Source organism: Garra rufa, chromosome 12 (genome assembly GCF_049309525.1).
Source record: "Garra rufa chromosome 12, GarRuf1.0, whole genome shotgun sequence".
Taxonomy (NCBI): Eukaryota; Metazoa; Chordata; class Actinopteri; order Cypriniformes; family Cyprinidae; genus Garra; species Garra rufa.
In genome coordinates this window covers 28,541,129-28,564,606 of record NC_133372.1, presented here as the reverse complement: position 1 = coordinate 28,564,606, position 23,478 = coordinate 28,541,129, and the positions used below count along the sequence as shown (strand labels likewise).

General features: G+C 40.6%; 1 protein-coding gene across 2 annotated transcripts; it reads right to left on the bottom strand.

Moving 5' to 3' along the window:
• Positions 1-573: 573 nt before the first annotated feature.
• On the bottom strand, positions 574-19,731 carry LOC141346320 (phosphatidylinositol 3-kinase regulatory subunit gamma). 2 transcript variants are annotated; one of them, XM_073851180.1, is made up of 10 exons: positions 19,325-19,731; positions 11,299-11,410; positions 8,343-8,441; positions 8,083-8,263; positions 7,409-7,534; positions 7,078-7,220; positions 6,440-6,616; positions 6,258-6,332; positions 5,482-5,652; positions 574-5,293 (listed from the first exon to the last, which is right to left on the bottom strand). In XM_073851180.1, exons 1-10 carry the CDS (start codon positions 19,431-19,433, stop codon positions 5,092-5,094), a joined length of 1,395 nt encoding a protein of 464 aa, XP_073707281.1. In that variant the 5' UTR covers positions 19,434-19,731; the 3' UTR covers positions 574-5,091. The 2 variants fall into 2 exon arrangements, with proteins under 2 accessions (XP_073707281.1, XP_073707282.1); XM_073851181.1 differs by lacking the exon at positions 19,325-19,731 and adding an exon at positions 16,324-16,473.
• Between the last annotated feature and the right edge of the window lie 3,747 nt (positions 19,732-23,478).

Here is a 23,478-nt window from a genome sequence, read left to right as displayed (position 1 = left end):
CATAAATAATTTACTAGTGCTGTCAAATCGACTAATTGCATCCAAAATAAAAGCTTGTGCTTACATAATATGTCCTACATATACATGTAAATATTCCTTAGTTATACATATATGTGTGTGTATTTGACAACACTATCATTTACATATATATGACCCTGGACCACAAAACAAGTCATAAAGTGTACATTTTTTGAAATTGAATTGATTCATACACCATCTGAAAGCTTTCCATTGATGTATGGTTTGTTAGGATTTGGCTGAGATACAACTATTTGAAAATCTGTGTTTAAAATAAGTTCTTAGCCATGCATATTGCTAAACAAAAATTACATTTTGATATATTTACGGTAGGAAATTTACAAAGGATCTTCATGGAACATGATCTTAATATCCTAATGATTTTTGGCATAAAAGAAAAATCGATAATTTTGACCCATACAATGTATTGTAAGCAATTGCTACAAATATACCCGTGCTACTTATGACTGGTTTTAAAATGGCACTTTTATACACTCTAAGCAATAATGCAAACTCCTAAACCCGCATATTAATGAAATACACAAAGACCGAGACTTGAACAAAATATTTTCTTTATTCTGCAAGAGAACTGAATATTGTGGAGTTCCATTGAGTATATACATGAGTTCACCTCATAACAAATGGAGAGTCTACAACCAATACAAACTATTGTAACAGATACAAGAAAATGTTCTGTGGTGGAAATCGTAACTGAAGAATACCGATAAGTCTGAAGCAACAATGATATCCAAATACTGAGAGAGAGGATTTCTGACATGCAGAGTTAAGTATCTCATGTCCTTTGTGCCATAACTTCTCTAGTAAGACATGAAACACTTCTTATAGAAGCAAAAATGGACCAGAGCTGGAAAATGTTTTTTGGAAATCGGGAGCCTGTGGCTTATTGCTCAAGCTGAGTCTATAAAAATCCAGAGATGAGAACACTGCTGGTGTTAAGGAAATATTTCGATTTCGATGGAGAATAAGAGTGAGTTTTCAGTCAATAAGAAGATCTGAGTGTGAAGGAAACGCATTAAAGGTCTCAGATGAGATGCATTTATGTTGTGCAAACGGTACTGAACACGCTGTTGTCTATTGCTTCAGCTCCTCTGTCTCAGTGTTTGCGAACCTCATTTTGCTTTTAGTGACTGCAACAAAGGGCTCCAACTCATTTCAGCTGAAAAAGCAGACTTTTTTCATAAGCTATATTAAAATTTATATTCGACTACACCATAAACAGACAATTAACAGTTTTTGTTCCACATCTTTTTTTAGTTTTACTTTTTTTTTTTTAGTTTAATTTTTTTTCTTACACAAAACAACAGTCAAGAGTACCAAAGAAGCATGCTGGGTTTTACGTATGTCAAAGTGGGAAGGAGAGTGATAGTTGTCTTTTTTTTTTCTTCTTTTTAAAATTTTTTGAAAACCTGTTATTTTTTTTATATATATATATTTATATATAAGAAATGTGCTGGATATCATGGTGGGACAGCTGTGGTAAGAACACAAAAGACTCCCAATGGGAATCGCAATATATTCAAACCTGACTGCAAATAAAACTTTGCAGAACTGCACAAGGGGGCAATAGCCAGTGCTAGTTAACAGTCCGGAAATAACCTTAGCCAGGTCTTCTAGTCATAACACCTGCTTTGTACAGAGTCTAACTGAAAACTCAAGCGGTTACGAGTCAAGAAAGGTTGTTTTGGTACATGTTCAAACCCTCTGAGCTTTTCAAGCAATGCACTGTTGATTCTGTCGGCTTGTTATAATGTGTAAGCTTTCCCCATTCCCACTTCAATACAAAAAAAAGCACTCTAGTAAATGTCTCTCATACGAATTCCCAACGCAATGCTTTTCATGTCCCTGAAAACTTTCGGAAGAAAAACGAAAAACAGAACATTTCATGCTTTCTTGAGTATAGGAATAAAGAAATCCAACTAACCCCACTGCTTTCTGCCCTGCAGAGAAAGACAATCACCATTTTTCCTAAACAAACCATACATTTCTGTGTGGTATAGGGGTTGTCTGTATTCTTTATGAACGCAAGACTAATCCGTAAAGAAAAGACGCATAGAAACACTTAATTTTGGTAACTTTAGAGGTGGTTTAGTGACAAACGGACAAATTAAAAACAAGGAATAACTGATGGCACGCACACACACAAAAAAGCATTCATCTTTTACAAATAAGTGAGTGCAAAAATGAACGATCAGCTTTAGGTCAAACTGTTCACTTTGAGGCTGAAAACTACATTTCATTTCAGTAAACAAATTGTCTTTTTTTTTTTTTTTTTTCAAATGGCAAAAAATTGACCCCCAGCCAATCCACAGTGAACCCTTCAATAAATTTTGCCAGAAAAGTGAGGGGCTAGCGATAGCAACCCAAAAAACTAAGACACAAAATGAAGTCTGCGTGGAAGATAGGCAATTGAAATACAAGTGAAAAAATGATGCATCTCTTCAAAAAGAAAAAAACAAACCGAACTTAAATCTTTGGTCTCAATGCCTGGGAAAACGCTAATAATCATAGCAAACAAAGTGATTCAAACTTTTCTTTTCCATGTATGAACATAGAGTGAATTGCTTAACATAAAATAACTCTTCAAATATGATGTGTGCTATACTGGACTCCAATAATCAGTCACATTTGAGCTCTGTGAACATAAATAAGCCCCTTTAAACTTTCAACAAAACACACTAGTTCCAGTCTTAAGAGTAAACCTGCTTTATACTCAATCCACTCAAGCCATAAAAGGGATTTCCTGTGTTTTAATAAATGTATCTATGTATTATTAAAGACATTCAATGGTGAGTGATGCAAGAGTTCAAGTAATAGACAGGGGGCCCCTCTGGGGCCCAGCTTCAAACTTAGAAAGAGAGAGAAACAAAAAAACATTTAGAGGATAGAACAAAATAGAAAATAAAGCTGGACCTATGCTATAGAACACAGAAATGATGGCAACACCAAGGCTGCAAAGACATAAATGGTCGCACACACAGAACTAAAATCAAGCAGCTGATCTGCTGAGGCTAGCATGTTCTGAATGGCAAACGAGTTCAGGCCGATGCTAGAACAGACAAGACAAGAACACCGAGTTCTGCCAGTAACACCCAATCGAACCCAAGAAAACCACAGCGAATGGAAGAGCAACTAAAATGAATAGTGGATGGGAAAAACCTCCATTGAGTTCCCTGTCGGCATGTGGTTTTCATTAGGACTCTGGGTTGTAAGTTCATCTCAACAGCTGATCTGACTGAATGCTCTGTCTGTTTCCCATCATCACCAAACTAACCCACCAACCATCCATCCATCCACTAAAAGACTCCAACTAAAGTTTTCCATCTCAAATTACGCAGAGATGAGAAAACACGACTATTTTAAGATTTGGCGACTGTACGTTTTGATTCATATGAAAACTAATTTTAGAAAAAAGTTCCACTCGGATGTTTTTTTTTAATCCACCAATTTACCAAAACAAAATAGTTACTAGTATTTTCAGCTTTTTTTAACACAGCATGCTGTGCATTGAGAAAAATGTGTAGTTGGTGGGTGAACACTGTCTGTGCTGGTTAACGGCCTGTAGAACTCTAACAGTCAACCAAGGGGAAACTGAAAGAAAAAGAAAAAGAACGTGAACTCCGATACTAAACTGGACACCTGCGTGCCAGAAGCCCGACAAAAAACAGGAAGTGATATAACTGACGTACCGACAGTGAATATTGTGCATATAGCTTTGAAAATCTTTTCATAAAGGTTTTATTGTGCGACATTAAAACCAACAGGCAGCCAAACAATGAAAAGTGTATTTTCTTTCTCTTTTCTGATACAGAACGAGTCAACCTGCTAAAAAAAGAGAAGCACTAGGCATAAAGGGGCTTTTTTTTTTGTAAAGAAATTCTTCAAAAGGTTCAAGTGATTATCGCTTTTTGATGCCACCGAGAGCAGTTTGTTGATCTCTCTGACAGACCACTTCTCTACTACCATCAAAAGCTGGATTGCACTTTTTTTCAAGTTACTGTACGTACTAAAGCACATCTGCTTTAACACTGCTTGCGCTCACTGAATGTTGTTTGACAGGTACACAAATCCAATTAAGCATTAAAATGCCACATTAGTTAAAAAAACTTTTTTTTTTCAAATTTGGTGCAGCGGTTAGTTGTCATTTCTTATAAGTGCTTTATGTCGACTGTGTCTGTGCATGCGATTTTGGTTCTTTAAAAAAAAGTGGAGCTTCTGTTTACAGGACACAGATCCAAACAATTTTGAGGTTAATTTCACTCAATTAATATAAGCCAATTTGAACAGAAAGTAAAAAAGAAAATCCTCCCCATGCCAACTTTGGTCTCTGCACTGAGCTGTAGCGATCTTAACTGCTTAGGAAAGGACAACTTTTGATCCAGCCAAATGGAAAACAAGTACAAAAAAAATAAAAGAAACACCTCTAAGGTTAGTGTTAAAACAAGCTTTTGTTTTTAAGACTACAACACATTTTCACTTGTGCCCTCCCAAACATCCCACAACCCCTCGTTCAGCAGCAGTCACTGTGAGAACACTCTGGAAAGTGTCTGTCGTCTGTTTGCTACATAGTTTTTGCCTTTTTAAACACATGAAGAGAGAGACATTTAAACAAAACTTAATATTTTCCTGCCTTACATATAGTTTTGCAAAGACAATACAAAGAAACAAACAAAAAAGACAGCTGAATGAAAAATAGAAAGATGTGAGAAAAGAGGCAGGAAACAAAAGCTTAAGCTAAAAGCTAAAATGGAGCATGTAAAAAGTCCCAGCTGGAGTTTAGGTAGCAGCGCAGGTCACCTGAAACTCGCCTCCTCTGCTTCCTTCTGCTTTTTTTCACATTCACAAACATTTAAAACTTCCTTGTGCAAATCAAGCAGTCTTTAGAAAGAATGCCCTCCAAATTGTTCTTGTAAAAATATATAACTCCAAGGTGGCTGACGTGTGTGTTGCAGCAAGTGTTTTTTCTCTTGTTGTCGTTGTATGGTTTTTTTTTTGTTCAGAAACTGTTCCCCCCCTTCCATGAATGTAGAGAGTTTAATGTTGGGGGGCGAGTCTTCATCTCCGTGGGCCTGAGGGCATCTGTGCATACACCGGGTACGCCAGCCGCACATTGAGCGAGTCGTTGTGCTGGACCAGTGAGGTCTGGTGGTAGTGCAGGACCAAGTCTTTCAGAGTGCTGTACAAGTTGTAGGGCTCGGCGAAACCGTAGCCGCGGGGCGTGCTGTAGATGACGCAGTGCTTCACCTCACCTTCCACACTACAATCAAAAACATGACGGATGTCATTATCAATGTGAGGCAATCCTTTGCTCAATGACAAGCAAAGTTAATAGCACTCTAGAGGTGACTGATTCCACCTCGTGGAATACAATCAAAGAAGATCAATACATTGATTCGTAGCGTGTAGCTGGGAAAAGGTAGACGCTTAATATCATAAGATACTTACACAACAGAGCAGGCGTAACAGCCCTTTTTGCTGCTCTCGCGGATGAGGAAGGCTCCATCGGGTTTGCCGTGTAGCAAGTCCTCTGCCTGCGTCCGGTTAAGGTCCCCTACAAACCAGCTCTTCTCGTCGTAGTGTGGCAGATTCTCATCCTCCTCACTGACGAAGTAGGCGCTGTGATTTGAAGGGGAAATGTGTTAGATGCTGTGATGGAGCACAAACCTGAAGACCTAATATGTCCCTTTTTACAATATGTAATTGCTAGTCTCAGGTGTCCCCAGAATGTGTCTGTGAAGTTTCAGCTCAAAATACCTTATTAATAATTTTGAAAATGCCTATTTTAAGTGAAGCAGAAACATGCTGTTTTTGTGCATGTCTCTTGAAATGCAAATGAGCTGCTGCTCCCCGCCCCTTTTCCAGAATAGTGCTACCTTTACAACTCGTAGCTCAGATACTCTGCTTAAAAAACACCTGTTTGGTTTTGATTATGTCTATCGTGCTGACATCATGCATTAAAAACCATATTAGTTTAAACTTCTGAGATACCATTTTGTCTTTCGTGTCTTATTGCTCTTAAACAATCAAATACACAGTTTGTTAAAAACACCCACGAGTTACAAAAACAATCGATTATGTTTCTGGAGGTAACAGCTGGTAATCTAAGCTGCTTTTTTTTTCTGGGTCTGCACTGGAGACCTGAATATAGCGCTTAAACATGGAAAAAGTCAGATTTTCATGAAATAATAATAATAATAATAATATATGAGAATTTGACTTACTCATCTGTGTTTTCGTTTTTGATCCCCAGCCAGTCGTTTATTCGTTTCTGTCGAACACCTTTATGATTGAGCCAACTGCATGAGAAAGAAGCAAGGGAGTGTTTACACATGGAGGAAAAATGTTCTACTCATACAAAACAATGACAATGGTGAAATAAGTTGCAAAGGAAGGTTTCTCTTACACAAGGTACTGATCTCTAATTTTTCTGAGCTGAATGAGATCTGGCTTTAAGCTGTTCATTTTCTTGTCTGTCTCTCTGTTGTCCAGAGCCTGTGTTTTAAGGTCCTGTTCAAGCCGGGTTTTACTGTCGTGAATTTCGCCGAGACGGGATTTGAGCTTCTCGTAGTTCATCATGATCCTGAGAAAGAAACAAATGATTTGTAAACCCATAGACCAAGGTTGTCGACTTAAAGGAGAAGTTCACTTCCTGAACAAAAATATATAGAGAAGTTACTCACCCCCCTGACATTCAAAATGTACATGTGTTTCTTTCTTCAGTCGTAAAGAAATTATAAATTTTGGACTTCAATGGTGCCCTTTTTTTTTTTTAGAAATTAAATGATTGTTTCACTAGATAAGAGCCTTATTCAGCGGCTGGGATTATTTAGAGCCCTTTCAAGCTGCATTTTGGAAGTTCCAACTCGCAGGCACCATAGAAGTCCACTATATGGAGAACTTTTCTCATTTTTTTTCCCTTAAAAAACTATCTCTTTATGAGTGAAGAAAGAAAGACATGAACATCCTGGATGACAAGGGAGTGAGTTAATTATCTGCACATTTTTACTCTGGGAGTTAACTTTAAATAAGAACTTTGCATACCTTTCAATCTCTTTGTCGTTGCCCTCTCTGCGGAATCGCTCAATGTATTCTTTACTGTAGCGTTCCTGCGTGTGACACTGTTCTTCGAAAATTTTAATGGTCTCATTAAAGGCCTCTATTGCAGTACGTTTCATCTGGATCTCCTGCAATCAAAGGAAAGATAAATCAATGGATAAGATGTAACCTCAAACGGGCTGTGCCTCTTAATAGACTTGGTTAATTGTTCAATTGGCTTCTGCAATGGAATAAATTGTTTTGTTGTGGTGTGTTTAGCACTGGAGTTAATGGGTCGGTGTCTATCGATCTGAGAGCGATGTTCTAAGAGGCTTACCTGTGAGGTTTTTGTGTGCTCCTCATAGAGTCTGTCATATTCTTTACTCTTCTCCTGATATTGATTGTGATATTCCTGGAGTTTCCTCCCTACTGCATCAATGTTGTCCTCTTTCACCAGCTGATCCTGAGAGAGCGAGAGCAAATGCATTGTTATTGATACGAATTGCTGAGTGAAGAAAAGTGCGATGGGAAAAAAAGGACTGCTCGCAGCAACGCGCACTAGGTTTTGCTTACAAAGTGAAAGCCATTTTTCAGGAATTTTCTTCCAGGAATCATTAATAAAAATCTTGGAATCTGTAAGTGCCTCTTGAGGGCTTACATTTGTGGAACCCCCTAAATAATGAGCACCTGTGTGTCTGACAAAGATACCGGGAGGGCGAAGGAGAAGGAGGGGGAACGAATAAATGCCTGGATGGCCTTTCGACATTGTGGATGTGTGCAATTATTTAGGAGGTGCGCTGCTGTAGCAATAAACAAAGTAATATTTCATGCCAAAAGCATCCTGCTGCCTCTGCAGTTTCACTCACAACAAGCTGCACAATTCATTCAGCAAACACGCTCTTTAGGACCGGAGCAAAGGAGGGAGGGAGAGGTGGGAGGATAAAGAGGTAAAAGGAAAAGAAGGGATGGCTGTAAATGTGATACACCCTCCCATAATCTAAACCCATTTACCTGCTGGTAGCGGGAGACGGGATACATGAGCTTTACATCCAGTTTGGTGTTGTACTGGGCCAGCGACTCGTGTCTGTAGTGACTGATGAGCTCCACCACTGAGCCAAACGTGAGCGGGTCTGAGAAACCATACTTCCCATCTCGATGGTAGATCTTTATTAGCTTATTGTTTCCACCTTTCCTGTAGGGGAAAACGGTATTGCGTTAGACCAGGGATCAATGTAAGTTTTATGGAGAGGGTTTTTGAACAAGTAGCGTACCTTAGCGTTAACGTGTAATCTCCCTGCATCTTGGTCGAGGCGTCCCGTACCAGGAAAGTACCATCGGGCATGTCTCTTAGTTTGTCGTTCACCTCTTCCCTGCACAAAAAAGAAAGAGACAGAAACGGGTGAATGATGGAAATGCTCCACACATCAAATCTTCCTCTTAATAATTAATAATTACAGCTAAAATAAGTTTTCCGTGGCCCCCGTCTTTCGCTCTTCCGAAAGGGCTGACACACACATACAAAAAACATGACTTCTCTTTGCCTGGCTGTATAAATAAATTCGGTCTGGCAGAGGGCAAAGGCACTGGTCTGTGACCATACTGTCTGCTACAGCCGTCTGGGAGAGAGTGAGCCATCTTTGAATGGTTTAACTGTTGACCCCGTCCCGCACAGCCACATGTACGCTGATGCCTCCAGCTCTTGTCTTGAAATCAGACAGTCTGTCTCTTTAAAAGTGCCTCCAGACGACCAGCGGAGGAGCTGTCAGGCTTCAAAGACTTTCCTGCTTTTTTGCCCCCTTCTCTATTTTAGTCTGTCTGGGAGGAATGTCACACCCCCCTGACTTCCAGGCCTCCTCCTATTCTCCTGACAGCCAACAGCCTAGTCATGCTGGAGCTCAGCTGACCCCGGCCCTGGCTCTCAGGAGGGGGTATATTTAGCCTACTTTGGGCTGCTGAGGTAAGAAGCCTTTGACTAAGCAATGCTCCCACCTTTCTGGGGGGGAGGAGTCCTCTCTAATCAGGTACATTTTTAGCCTGCAGCGCATCAGCAAGTTTATCGTTTAGGGAAGGTGTCCTATTTTAGTAATGTGCTTGGATCAGAGAAACATTTAGATCAACACAAAATCTTTTAACTAAAAAAAAAAAAAAAAAAAAAAAAAAAAAAAGCACTGCAATATGATTTTTAAGTGTATTGAGAAGCAAAGCAGCAAGAAATGACTAGGTTAGTGACAGATGCATCATGCGCAAGATGAGCAAGAAGCATTGTAAAGTGGAAAACCTGGGATGTGTTTTGCATTCAAGAACAGCTGGATGGAGAAGATATTTGGACTATGAGCTAGATGTCCCATCTATATCTAATCCTCTAATTCAACAAAATCATTGCATGTTATGCAGTCTTAGGGTGTGTTCACACTTGTAGTTCGGTTTGTTTGGTCTGTACCAAAAATGAAAAATAATACATTTGATCCTGGTACGCTTAGCGTTCACACTGGCATTTTGGACAGCGAACCTAAAGACATAGTGATACGTTTACAGCCTGATTGGTCGGGTTGAATGATGTAAAGATTGTGATGGAACTCACTTAACACTCCAAACAAAAGGAAAAGGTGCATTCGACTTAAAGCGTTAAGTCGAATACACCTAATGCAGTCAGCTGAACTAAGCGTGCTCGTTGAGTGTATATGATTTTATTTTCACCACCTGCAAACTCACAAGGAGCTCATAAAAGGCACTTTACCTCCTCGGTGCTCCACGTTCGCCCTCTGCTCATTTTATTTTGGATAGACCACTTGTTCCTTCATGAAATCATGTCGCACAGCATCGCATCTTGTCATTACTTCCTGTTTTTGGTTTGTTTAGAACTATTTGGTCCGTGTTGCGTTCATATTTCATTCAAACCACACCAGAGTTTATTTGGAAGTGGACCAAGACCCATCTTTTTAGCGGTCTCAGTTTGCTTGTTTGGTGCGCACCAGGGTTCGGATGGCAGCGTTCACACTTACTTAAATGAACAGAGCAATCGCACCAGAATTCGTTTTAATCACACCAAACATGACAAGTGTGAACACACCCTTAATAATCGCTTAATCATAATTGTTTAGCAAATTATCAAGACAAACATATCTGTGGAATAACAGGCACAGATGAATTTGGTACAATAAAAAGTAAATGGTACATATTTAAGAAAATCAGGAAACCAAGACAGGCATGCAGATGACTAACATGGTTAAGAATCATTACCATGTACTCAACTGAAATTTAAATCTGATCTCTCATAAATCAAATCTCTAAATGCACTACCACTGCTTTGGATGGTTGTATAGTATAACAGGATTTTGACACACATACGAACCACAATGGCAGTCCATAATTGAAATTCAATGGCCAGCATCACTGCGCTTTCAAGTTCTTCTTTATTAGTTGCTTGAAATTTAGTTACTTTTTGATTTTGAAACTAGTAAGCACTGAGAATAGTTTTGAAGCGAAGCTCTGGTTTATCTGGGAAAGGACTGTGTGAGTTAAAGGATAGCAGGGTTTCAGCGATCGGTGAGCCCGTGAGCATCTCTGCAGAATTTCTACTCGCCCAACATCAAACGAGTCTAAAGCTGGTCACTAAGCAGCAGACTAATCTGCTAAAACCTGAGAGTTTTATGGGTTGTGTTGGAAACTGGCCAGACAGCTTGACATTTTGAAGATTTGGGTTCTTCTATCCCTCCCCTTAAGTAATGGCAACTAAACCATCCCCCTGTCTTTCTCTTTTCAGCTCTTCCTGTGTCTCTCCCCCCACTGCATTGCCTTTCTGCTTTTGTACAGCTGCAGCAAAGCATACATGCCTCCAGGAAAAGTGAGCCAGAAGAAGAGGAGAGGATCAAAATAAGTTCACCAGCTCACATAGAGAAAGAAAAAGAACAGAAAAGTTTGCAGAGCGGCAGAAAGAGCAACATGACACTCCAGAGCTGTGTGAGAGACTCTACCTGAGGCTACCAACTTGGAAGCCATCAGGTGAAGGGATTGGAAGAGGAAGATCTGACATCTCCCAACAAGCAGAGAGCTTTTCTGATCTGATCTGGCCAACTATCCCTGACTTGCACACTGCCATACGTGTCCACCATGAGAGGAGGGCAGCGTCACACCATGAGCTAACTGGCATGAGGAAAGACTTTCAGAGCAGAACAGACAGAAATCCAATCAAGTGAGAAATGAAGTCTAGTGTCAAGTGATTCTTACCTTGATATGTCTCCCCAGTACCATTCTGCTTCTTGCAATGAGCCGCTGGCGGCTTCTTTCACACCGTTGCCGTTTACTGGTGTCATGGGTTTTGTTGGCTTGGGAGGAAGAGCTGCAGAAGAAATGAGAAAGATTTATTTTAGTGGAAAATCTTTTAACCTCATGAGCAATCCTAGAAATATGAAGCCTGTGTTACGACCTTACAGACGAAAACCTAATCTCTTCATCTAAAGACTAAACTAAGCTGATGTCATGTTAACAAATGGCTGTGTGTTGTTCATCCAAGTGTACAAGTTTATGCTGCTAAGAGAATCCAAATTTGAACTTAAATTGCAAAAGAGGTGGGAATTAGGGTTGTGCCGATAGACGATAGTATCGTGTATCGACGATAGTCAGAGATATCGCCTGTTGCTGATGCCTTTGACGATAGTTAGACGATTATTATTATTATCCGTCAACAAAGAACTTAACTTTAGCAATGCAGCACAGAGAGTCTGTTCTAGGATGCTTCAGAAACTTGCCGCGGTATAAACACACGCATAGAGAGCCTTAACGCACCTCGTGCAGTGAAAATGGGAGATTTTCATCATCCAGTACGGTGGTACATTAACTGATTCTAAAGGGAGTGTTATATTATATTAGCATTGCAGTCATTAGGATAACAGAGGTAGTAAAACCTGGTTCAGGCTGAATTAATTACGATGTATCATAATTAGTCTGTATACAGTAAACATAAACATTCATCTCAGTAACGTCTATAGGCGTTAATTAGAATTACGATGCGATCAGATGGCGCTAAACATACGCACGTGAATTACACGCGCGTCACTTCTCCGCATTCAATATGAACTTAACTACAACATCACCTGATGACAACCTTCAGACATACAGCGGTAACATTATCGCAATATGACGGGTAAAGAAAGATTCATTCATTTACATTCTGGCACGCACATTTACAGCTCACTCACTGACGATAGCAGAGAATGAAACCGAAAGTAACTTGAACAACTCCGGCAGAACTATAGTCAACGCTCTGTACACGCACAACTTAATCATATGCCAAAAGAAAGTCTACCTTTACAAAACGAATAAGGAATTTAGTACAGAGATAATTAATTAAATTAGCAGGATAGTATCGTGTATCGGCGATCTCTCAGGCTGACGATAGGGCGATTTGAAAATTGAGCATATCGCCCAACACTAGTGGGAATACAATATAGTTAAAAAATCAACACCCAAAAAAAGCCTTAAGAGTTTGTCCAAAGAGTTTGCCGACAGCCGAGTAGTAGTAACAGTATACAGGTTACTGCCCAGGATTAACTATTGACCTTTAGCCCTTAATTTTCCCACAGATGGCCTTTCAATACTCTCCTCCAACCTGCGACTCCGTCACGTCATCTGTAGTTAGACGAGTTTGTTTCGGAAAATGCAACAATGATTTCCACTGAAAATGCAAAAGATCAGTTTTCACGGAAAATGCAACAACAACATATTCCATCCGGCCCATGTGAAAGTGTAAACAAAAAACAAATGACCTTCTCTGCCAGTCTTGCTTTTCTGCTACTTGCTGAATATGTAATGAACAGGTTCCTTTCCTTTGAGTGAAACGCTTCCTTTGTTGCCATCAAAAGCAAACAACAGCTGCCGCAACAGCACGCTGGAAAGCTAACGCTGATGATGCTCTTGCTATCTTGCAGGTCAAGGGTCACCAGAATGTGCTGCTCAGCCACGCAGTGCATCACGACGCCCTCACTTACAGAAATTACATCTTCACAGCATGCATTCTAACGTCTAGTCTCCTGTTGTGAATTTTTCAACCTTAGAGACAAAACTAGACTTGAATGATATGCACATCTGGTGTTACACAACTTTCAGCAAGACTAGTTGAATTTAAAGATGCAACCTGTGTTTTTGTGTTCGAGTGCTTCAGGGAAACCTGCGAGCGCTCAGCCAGGTGCATTTGGCAAAGACTAGTTTGAGACTAGAAAAAAAAAACTGAAGGCTGCAACTCCGTCTGAAATGTACAGAGACATACTGTTCAAGCCTTGCACCTACCGCCAACCAAAACTAACCTCCCTCTGACCTAGATGAAACTTGCAACAGTGGCCTTGAAACAGCAACGTACCACTCCGTTCTCAATGCACAGGTTTATTCAGAAGGCTTTTAAGTGAAACCAAAAACATACCCCAAGCAATACCAGCGGACTGTTTACAGTTAAGCAGGCTCATGCAGATTATTGCCGTAACAAATTCAAATATGACCACATTATTCAAGTCAAGTTTCTGTAAAAACAGTCACCCACCTGTCTTTAGCCTGGCAGAGACAAGGCTGCGTGAGAGCAGGAGTATATCTATGCCAGAACAGGGGAGGAGGAGGAGTCTGTTGCATTAGGAAATGTGGAAGGCATGGAGCAAGTGAGCATACGGAGGTCATAAAAGTGTGCGCTGATTCTAGAAACCCCTGGGCCCTTCCAGCCAAAGAAACTTCTATCTGGTATGCGAATGAAAAGCGGCAAGACTTAAGTCCAATACACCGGAGGTGACTCACGGAAATAAAAGCCCACAGGGACATGCAACGGACACTACAGCCAATGAATGAATCACTGCTGCTGGCACATTGAGGAATGACCCAGTGCTCCGCACACAATTGGCTCCTTTAATAAGAAATAATAATAATAAAATCGTTAAAGATCAGAGAAGAGATCAAGACTCTCTGAAGAAACTGAGAGAAAGACGCTTTCTTGTGTTGCCATTTCAGTACTTCAAATTTTCATTGAAGTTTTATTGCTTCCCGACATTTGCGGAGCGAAGATCTTTATGGTTCTTCGGTGTGTGGGAAGAGGGGTGTGTGAATGGTTTTCTTTGAGGGTGTCATTAATTAAAAGCAGTGGCGGTTTTTGGAGTGAAAGTGCATGAGTGTAGTCGGAGTTGAAGGAGACCTGGGCACAGTAACAACTCCTCCCTCCAGTGGCCCACAGGAAACACCTTAGTCTGGTGGGGTGAGCGGCTTCAACCAGTCAAAGCAAAGCCAGGCTAACGGACACATCCCCACCCAAACTTTGCCCCTGCAGGTGTGCACACACACCATTTCTACATTTCATTCAGCCTGAGAAGAGATCAGCCAAATGCCTTGAGTGGAAAATGAACGTTTCTTGAAAGAAGCTGAAACTTTTGCACTTTCCTGGCATCACAAACTTTATTGGGAAGGCTCGCCACCTGGTAGGGGACATTTGTGCAGCATAGCTGCTCATGAAGAGTCATTTGACAATGTATAACCTTCTATTCCCTTTACGCCAACACAATAATCACCATATTAATATAACATTTGCAAACACCCGCATGGCTCACCTCCTCCACTCCCTAATGTAATTTAGAGACACAATAAACCGCGATTCAATATCTCACTATTCTAACATGGGAGCTGAAAACGCACACACGTAAAACGTATATTTCAGGCCTGGTATATTTTGTTTTGTCACAGCTACAGTAGCAGCCTGCCACCAGAAAAGGAAATGACCCCCCTTTTTCTCGCTCGCTCTTTACACCAGCCAAAAGGCAGGTGCATAAGCCCAGCTGAAACCTCAAATTCCTGCCTACCAGTTTTCCACTGTCAGCTCTTTCTGCAAGTGTGTGACCACCTTTGTCCTACACACACACTTGGTTATCTTTGTGAGCTAGTGATGGGGTGTGAGCTCAAAAAGAACATGGAAACGGAAGGAAACAGAGCAAGAAAGAGGCAGAGATGTGACTAGGTGATCTCATTACAGTGGTCACCCCATCTGTGTTAGTGTCAGAGATATCGCAGCTGGGGGGCACACAATGGAAAGTCTACATAGTCGCAGAACGCAGTTTTTTTGAAAGCTACCATTCAGTGATTCGTGAATTACGATCGAGATTTATGGCAAAACTAAACAAAGGGAATTGATTTAAATGTCAAAAGTGAAAGTACTTCTTTTAAACCAAAACTAGCCTATCATACTTCACAATGAAAGCAAAACAAATTAAGTAAAAAAAAAAAAAAAAAATCAATTTTAAAATATTTTATTTTCCGAACCACAACTTTAATGAAAGATGAAAAAGGAAATGTGAGAAAAGAAACTGACCAAGATGGAAAGGATGAGAAAGAATAAGAAGGAGTGAGTGGCAGTGCAGCGCTGAGCTGCAGAGCTGCGCAAGTGTGAACAAAGAAAACTATACATCCATAGGTGAAGCCTATGGCAGTCGACGACCAAGCAGCCCATTGTTTAGGACACAAGTATAAATGGCAACATGCAGCTCAGAACATCATCTCCGGAGGTCACTGTTTTGCAGCCGAGCTCTTTTGCACAAACAAAAAGACATGTTCAAACTTCTGGTTCTACAGGTGATGGAGCTGATGAAGCATCCATACTTTAAAAGACAAGACAAACATAGACCGACACAACACATACACAAAACAGTTTAGTTCAGGGTTTGTATGTACAAATTAGAGGCTGCATTAGCATGAGAAAAAGCTTGTGGCAGAGAATGATGACAGTGCCATTGAGGGGAGCAGCAGGCGAGGGCTGCCACGTCCCGTTCCAGGGGGAACGAATTAAAAGTGTTACCAAGCACATGGGTGGTTTAAATAGTCCGTCGGGGACACTTGCAATCACATGTGAAACCAGAGGGCTCTGTGCACATTTTATCATGATGCATTGTCACCGTTTGCTCCTAATGAATGACTAAAAGACAATCCTTGCAGCTCTTAAAACAGCCTGTGAATTACTTTAATACAATAAAATTACAAAACAAGTACAGCTACCAAGGATTACACATCTTGGAAAAAGCACGATTCCTAAGGTTAATTAATGTTGACAACGGTGCATGTTTTCATCCATACAAGATCCAGGACACGTCCCACACAATAGGACAAGCACTAATTGTCATTGTGCTCCACTGACAGTCTGTTCAGAGCGTTACAATAGCCATAAGACAGCAAAGACGAAAGCAAAGACAGTGAGCGTGAAAAAGCAGAAGAAAAGAAGAATGGTGTCTCCCTTACCGTCCTCCTCGGGATCCTTTTTGAGCTGCATGTATACAGCCTGCACTCAGCTGTCTGTGACACGAGTCCTCTTATTCTCTCTCTCCCTCTCCCTCGCTCTCTCTCTCTCTCCCACTCGCTCTTGCTTTCTCTCCACCCTCCCTCGCTCGTTCGCTCTGCCTTTCAGACTAAAGCCAGAGGGAAAATCCCTGCTCCTAAATTCAGATGCTGCTGGCTTAACAAACCCTCTCAATGGAGAAGTCGCCAGCAGCCAATGAGAAGGCAGGAGGGGAGGTGGACACAACCATATGAGACGGAGAAAGAGAGAACAGAAAGCTCTGGGGAATCATGTAGGAGGGGGGAAGTGCTCCTCCCAGAGAGAGACAAGGCAAAGACGCTAACGCACGCTGAGGCGAACACAAACCGGGACACATGTATCCAACTGCTTCACAGCTCCGTTGCTGGAAACGTCAGATTGCAAGATGCTAAAAGTGTGCTGGTCAGCCAAACGCTCATTATAATGAAAGTCATAGTGCAATTGTATATATGCATATCTTGTTAAACATTGTCATGATATATAATGGCAATGTTTATTGTGCATATATACAGAAAAAGAAAAATGCTGTTTTCACCCTGCTTCCTCAACATAATAGCAATTTTCTGTGGACATTTATGAATGAGCAAGCTCAAATACATGCAAGACTGAACAAGCTGAATAGGCACAGAACAAAGAAAGAACCATGTATCAAGAGAGAGTGACATTTCCATCCCTTATGTCATACGAATGCCCATTAAGGGATGTAAGAAGCTGACTTTCCCTTTGGTGTCGCTGCACTTTTGTTGTCCACCCAAAGCACACTGCTCCGGCAGGCTTTATTACACTCACACATCACTGGCCCTAAGAGACAGGGGCCAACTTTCCCCTGGGGGCGGCGTGGCACCTGTGCTCATTGGACACTGCAATGGAACAAAGCGGTCGCTTGCTTGTTTGCAGATGCACGCACATACAGGGCTGTACCTCGGAGCCTTTCACATCTCAATTCAGCTGTAATAAATATTCTAATGAACATCTGCACTGGAACCTCATCCTGTTTTTTTTCTTTCCCAGTCACTCTTTCTAATCGACCCAGGCGGATTTCACTGTACCGCGGTGCCTCTCGGAGACGAAGTGCCGTGAGTTAAGGAGGAAGCGGATGATAAGTCAAAGCATGGCTATTGACATTACATGGGGACAAACGGACAGGTAGAAAAAAGGAGAGATCTGATAAACCTGTGTGCAGTGGCACAGAATGAAAGATAAGATTAATGTTTGGGTTGATCACACGGTGCTGTGCTCATTCATCCCCGTGGCAGAGCAATCGAAGGGCTATTCAATCCAGAATCCTGCTTGCCAGATCCGCTCAGTCCAACACAGCTCATTTTCTAGGAAATGAGGAGGTTAGAACGGAGCGTTAGGCATTGTTCCTTCAAACAACGCAGAGAATGTCGTAAACGTAATAAAATGATTCACCCTGCCCACTGTTGGAATAAAGCTGCATTTGGACCAAGAAACCGCATGCGGATATATACACACCTCCGTCTTTACAATAAATGTTATAGGTGGACTGTCAAGAAATTATGCACAAAATGTGTTTTTGTCTTTTGAATTAATCACTCAGAATGCTCAAACGAAAGTACAGCCTCATGCGAAACTGTCAAACACAGTCTCTCTCCCATTCACATTTCACGCTTCCAAAAGTGTCATCCGTCTCTTTATTGCAGAAATTAACGACATGAATTAACGACCCATTGTCAACTATGCCTGTGACTTCTGAATGGGATCCAGTTTCCAGTCTATGACATCATTGTTAATGGCAATAAAATGGTGTCAGCGCTTAATAGATGACACATGAATGGCACTGAATGTGAATAAGAAGTGCAGAGCACCAAAACTAACATTCAGAAAGCTGGGAAACTTACTCTAAAAGGCGCCTGAACAGCTTCCACAAGGTTTAATTCTGTGTCTACAAGCTATATAGAGCCTATTTGCAAAAATGGCTCCTGTATAACACCACTTAAGTTGTCAAACCAATTCAGAGAATGCACTTCGATCTCTCCACATTTTGCATATCAATACCATTTGTGGTGAGCCATGCAAAACGTCCAAATCTCCTGAGAAAAACTGCCTATAGCAGGACATCTAACACAATCTCTTTATAAAGGTTTTTATTTAACCATTTACAGGCCTATATTACACTTAAGTGATAGTTAACCCAAAATTAGATATGAAAGAAAAATTAGTAAGAAAAATATACAAAAAGTGAAGCTCTAACAGCTCATTTTGTGTTCTACTACAGAAAAACAAATGTCATACAGATCTGATCTGATATAAAAGGTAAATAAAACAGAATTCTGGTATCCAGATGTACTATTACTTTAAAATAAAAACTATGGAGGGATGTAGACTGTTGCATTCTCTTCAGGGAAAAAGAGGTTTTAATATGGCTTCCCTGTCTGAGTGAGAAGTCGGTTATCATGCATTTAAAATGTACACGATAATGTTAATGCAGACAGTGCATCATACGATTAAGGCACATTTTACTGTCACCCTGAGAGCAAAGTAACGACTTTAAGATGGCGAAATGCGTTTTGGTTGAAGAACGAGTGTGATTTTTAACTGCCAGCAATACATGACTCGTCGTAGGTAACATTAAAATAAAATACCTTACAACCATAACCATCTGTCTAACCAGACAGATGAGTGCACTGTCAGATAATGCGACTGTGTAAATGTTAAATACGCCAAACGACATTCTTTCGTAAAACGAAACAAAAGGAGATCTGCGGAATGACATGAGTCACCATTCATTTTCAGTGTATGAAAAAAGATACAATTAAAGTAAATGGTGACTGAGGCTGTCACAGACTAACCTTTGTGCTTCATGAAGGAGGAAAAAGGTTTGTATCAATATTAGACTGAGGAAATTACAAAAATTAGCGTTACATTTTAGGGGTGCTGTTAGATTAATTGTTTTATCTGTACCTGGCGGCTGGTCCATCTCAATGTAAAATATTAATTCAGTGGAATAAGGCATCATCACGTCTCTCCAGTCGTCATCTTCTTTCTCCGTATTCCACACTGTATTGTACATGGTCTGAGTCCTCTGGTGATCGACTAGGCTCTCACCGAACTGGGTACAATCAAATTTTCAACGAATGAAGGTAACATAAAAAGCTCGTCTGACTGAACGGAGAGCTCAACTTTAACAGTCTGAATGCCTGCTTCAGGGTAACTGCGTGTCATGAAAGCTGTCAAAGCACCAGGCTTCACTCATCCGATATCACTTGATAGAGCATTTTTCTTATATATATAAAAAAATCTCTTAACAGTCCGACAGAACAGAAAGTAGATACCAGCTCTACAATCCACTCCGTCCTACCATGACGAAACTGTAGTCTTCATTTCAATCAGCTCACCAGGTCTACCGGCCCTTTCACTTCATGAGGACGAGTCCATTCGGTGCGCACTGCATGGGGGGAACCGGTTCTAACCGACACGCGTGGAGCAAAGCCCTCAACTTGTGTTTACGTTTAGCGGATAATACATATAGAAAATAATTAAAAACACGAAATAAACACCGAGTTTATAGTTATTTGCTTTCATTTTAACATGTGTCCCTGTGTCGTCACATTCACAAGTGACATCATTTTTTCTGCACCCATTCTCCGGCTCACAATGGACTGTCTCAAAACGGATCACTGGCACTGTAGGTGCTGTGGAGCACGCACACTCCAGATATGGGAACCAATCAGAATGCGCGGCTCTCCCAACTAGTTGCCAAAGTCGGAGTTTGTACTTTATTTGCAGCCGCGTGTTTCTCATGATCCAATGAACTTGTCCGAAGAGCGGAAGTCGACATTCTATTGGTCAAACCGTTACTATGAGGTGCAAAACTGATGGAGAGAACAGAGTTCGGTTTGGAGGAAGTAAAGATTTTGATATAACATGTAGCATGTTTATTGAGATACTGACAGTGCATACCAGCAAATATACCCTATGTGATCCTGGAGCACAAAACCAGTCATAAGGGTATTTTTTATTGAATAAATAAGCCTTCAATTGATGTATGGTTTGTTAGGAGAGGACAATATTTGACCAGAATACAACTGTTTGAAAATCTGGAACCTGAGGGTGCAAAAGAAAATCTAAATACTGGGAAAATTGCCTTTAAAGTTGTATAAATGAACATGGAACATGATCTTTACTTAATATCCTAATGATACAAAAATACATGTGGGAGCTTTTTCACAAGACATGAAATATGAACCATTAAGTACATAACACTGCAGTTTCCAACAGAAATAAACACTAGAGGCGGTGAAACAGCGATCACTTGTAATCATTTTTGTACACAGTTATGATTACAGCTCCATATGTTAACACCGGATGTAACAAGCTTGCTCGGTAGCTCAGCCAGCACGGAATTGGACTTAGGATCAAAAAACAAGCCAAAAAGCCAGTCTTGCGATTGTGTTTTTACGTCACATTCACTTTTGTTCATATTATCGAGTAGGTTTAGGTGTAGTGCAGATGGTACGTTATTTTAAAACGTCACGGAGCATTAGTTATAACGCCACTTAACAGACATTTCAAGTCAGAACTGCGGTGACAAGTACAAAACCAACGTCACATCAAACGTAGCATATGTGTGTTCGTCTATTCCAAAGACTAGAATACCCAAGACATGTCACTCGTATAGTTTTGAATGAGGAAAAATGAAACGTTCATTATGGCCGCGAAGCCCCGCCTTCTTGATGAAAGAGCCAATCGTTGATTAGTAAAGTCAGCACGTCACTGCAGCTGCCGCTAGAAGTCCCGGTTGCTATAGAAACAATCGGCGGTCTAAGACGTGCACTCAATACTGCGCATGCACACTGGATCAACTTGCCTGAAAAATAAGTGTTTTTTAATGCTATTGGAGCACAAGGAATAATATTTATGAGGCTGTTCTTGTCGGATTTCTTTGGAGATTTAAAATATGAAATTTAATTGTAAGCTTGGTTAACAGTTTTGGAGAATTTGATGTTTCCCCATTCAAAGAGATAGTAGCTGCACTTGCCTGCCTGAGAGGCGTTTCAAAGATGGCCGCCGAGTGACATGACTTGCCTTAAAGGGACTTTGGTTTGTTCCAAGGAAAAACCAAACACTCTTTTAACGCCACTCAGTGAACATTTCATATTGAATATGTCACAAAACGTACATTGCGCTACATATTTCGTGTCTTGTGAAATAGTTCCCACAGGTACTATTTTGTTGTGAGATTGATTTTCTTCCGTATGTACATCTCATTAATGCTAGATGGTGGGCTGCTTTAGGAACAGTTATTTTGTGGATGGCTATCCGTCTTCCTGTAAGCCTCTTTCAGTCCCCTCTGTTCACATACGTGTGATCTATCCATCAAGAGGGAGAATGTCCCTCTATGGCTAGAGCGGAAAAAAAGGATCACAATGTTTGCATCTCTTTAATGCAGGACAGGGAGGAACCTCCAGATGGCTCCTGCCTGACAAAGGCTGTCCTTGTCAACTGTGTCAAACTTGCTTAATTGTCACTGTCCATGCTTCAGTTCAGCATGAGCAGATGGATCCAAAACAATGACAAGCAACCGAACAGTCACAGTAATCCATAAAAAGCTGTGGGAAAATATTAATCACTTACATCCAATGCATAATGAACGAGTAATAAATGCCACGGGACCATGTAAATTACGTCCATACGGGCTGTAAATTCAAGACTAATGCATTTATTTGAGGTCACCCTGTTTTGAGACTGAGAATGTCTGGTCTGGACTAAAGCGTATTGCTAGCCGCCTCTGCAACACCGGAGAAAGACACACGTGACTATGGGGATTTGAGCGTCAGAAAAGTGTGTGTGCCTTAGAAACCTTAATGCACAACCAACTGCGGCTTGTTATTGGTCCATGCCTGTCCTCTTATTGGACAGTGAGCTAAATGCTAACAGTGTTTCTATGGTATGTCTGCAGGGGATTCAGATTTGGCCGATCCAAGATGTGTGAATTACAAAGGAAAATATCTCGCCAACTATGTGCACTGCAACTTTAATTAATTACCAGAGTATGAGTATCTATGAACTAAGACATGGTGAATGCCAACATTAAAATCAAATGTTTGGTCCCAAAGTATCCACTGTATTACAAGAGAAATTGGCACCTAACAAACTAAAACTTAGATTAAACAAATATCTGTGTAGGATGAGTCATCAAAATTTCTCCATATAAATTTTAAAAGCACATATGTGCTAAAAGTTCATTTTTTCACTGTTTAGAAGTACACCAGCATAGCATAGCCTTAAAGCTAACATAATTGGAAATAAAAGCCTCAAAACTTTGAAATAACTTTATTTGCATACATTTTTATAATCAAATGCTAGTCTTTACATGATGTTTCACACTGTACCAGCAAGATTTATTATTATTTCTCTCATTACTTTATTTTCCGAAATGCGTTTCCACATGTAGATTTGTGTATGTGAGCCCAAAAGGCAGGCATGACTAACAGAAGGAGATTGTAATCTGCCTGACTACAAGACCCAGCTAAACGATGCCAAATCCTGTTGAAAGAATGAAGCAATAAGAAGGGCTAGGGAAGTTTTAAAGATATGACCTGTAGATTTGAGGATGATAAATGGAAGGACATTTTGACAACATGCTAATATAGAAGCCGCCTGCTTGCTGGGTGATAATAGCCTGACTGTGCTGTTTCTGTATTGACTATATGTAGCCTTGAGCATCTCATATTTTATCTGTGACTGTAACAACTAGAGTGGAAAGTACAATTTCAGTTCAGATGCAAATAGGCGGCTTCATTGTTCCATATTTAACACAGACATAAGGGCGGCACTGAAGAGGCACACAAAACCGAGAGCTGTTGTGTGACCAGTGGTGTGCATTATACATAATTCATAAAGGAGATGAAAGCTGAAAGAAGCAATATCATTGTTCCCCAGCTGATATCATGGAGGGAGAAATTAATTTCAATTCACTGTAAATTACACACAGTGAGAGCGATCACCTTTTCTGTTTTTTTCTGCTGAGCTCATGAGAATCAGCTGCTCTCTCTGTCACTGTCTCGCTGCCTGGAATAAGCCATAAGCTGTTTCTCTCAAAGCCAACTGAGAGA

What these genes read in the sequence shown, in the direction of transcription:
- LOC141346320 (XM_073851180.1), bottom strand. Translation starts at nt 19,433, where the DNA reads ATGTACAATACAGTGTGGAATACGGAGAAAGAAGATGACGACTGGAGA. An exon ending in CCGTCTCCCGCTACCAGCAG is followed by an intron (nt 7,535 to 8,082) that starts GTAAATGGGTTT and finishes TCGCTCTCTCAG; the next exon opens with GATCAGCTGGTGAAAGAGGA. An exon ending in ATTAGAGATCAGTACCTTGT is followed by an intron (nt 6,333 to 6,439) that starts GTAAGAGAAACC and finishes TTTCTCATGCAG; the next exon opens with TTGGCTCAATCATAAAGGTG.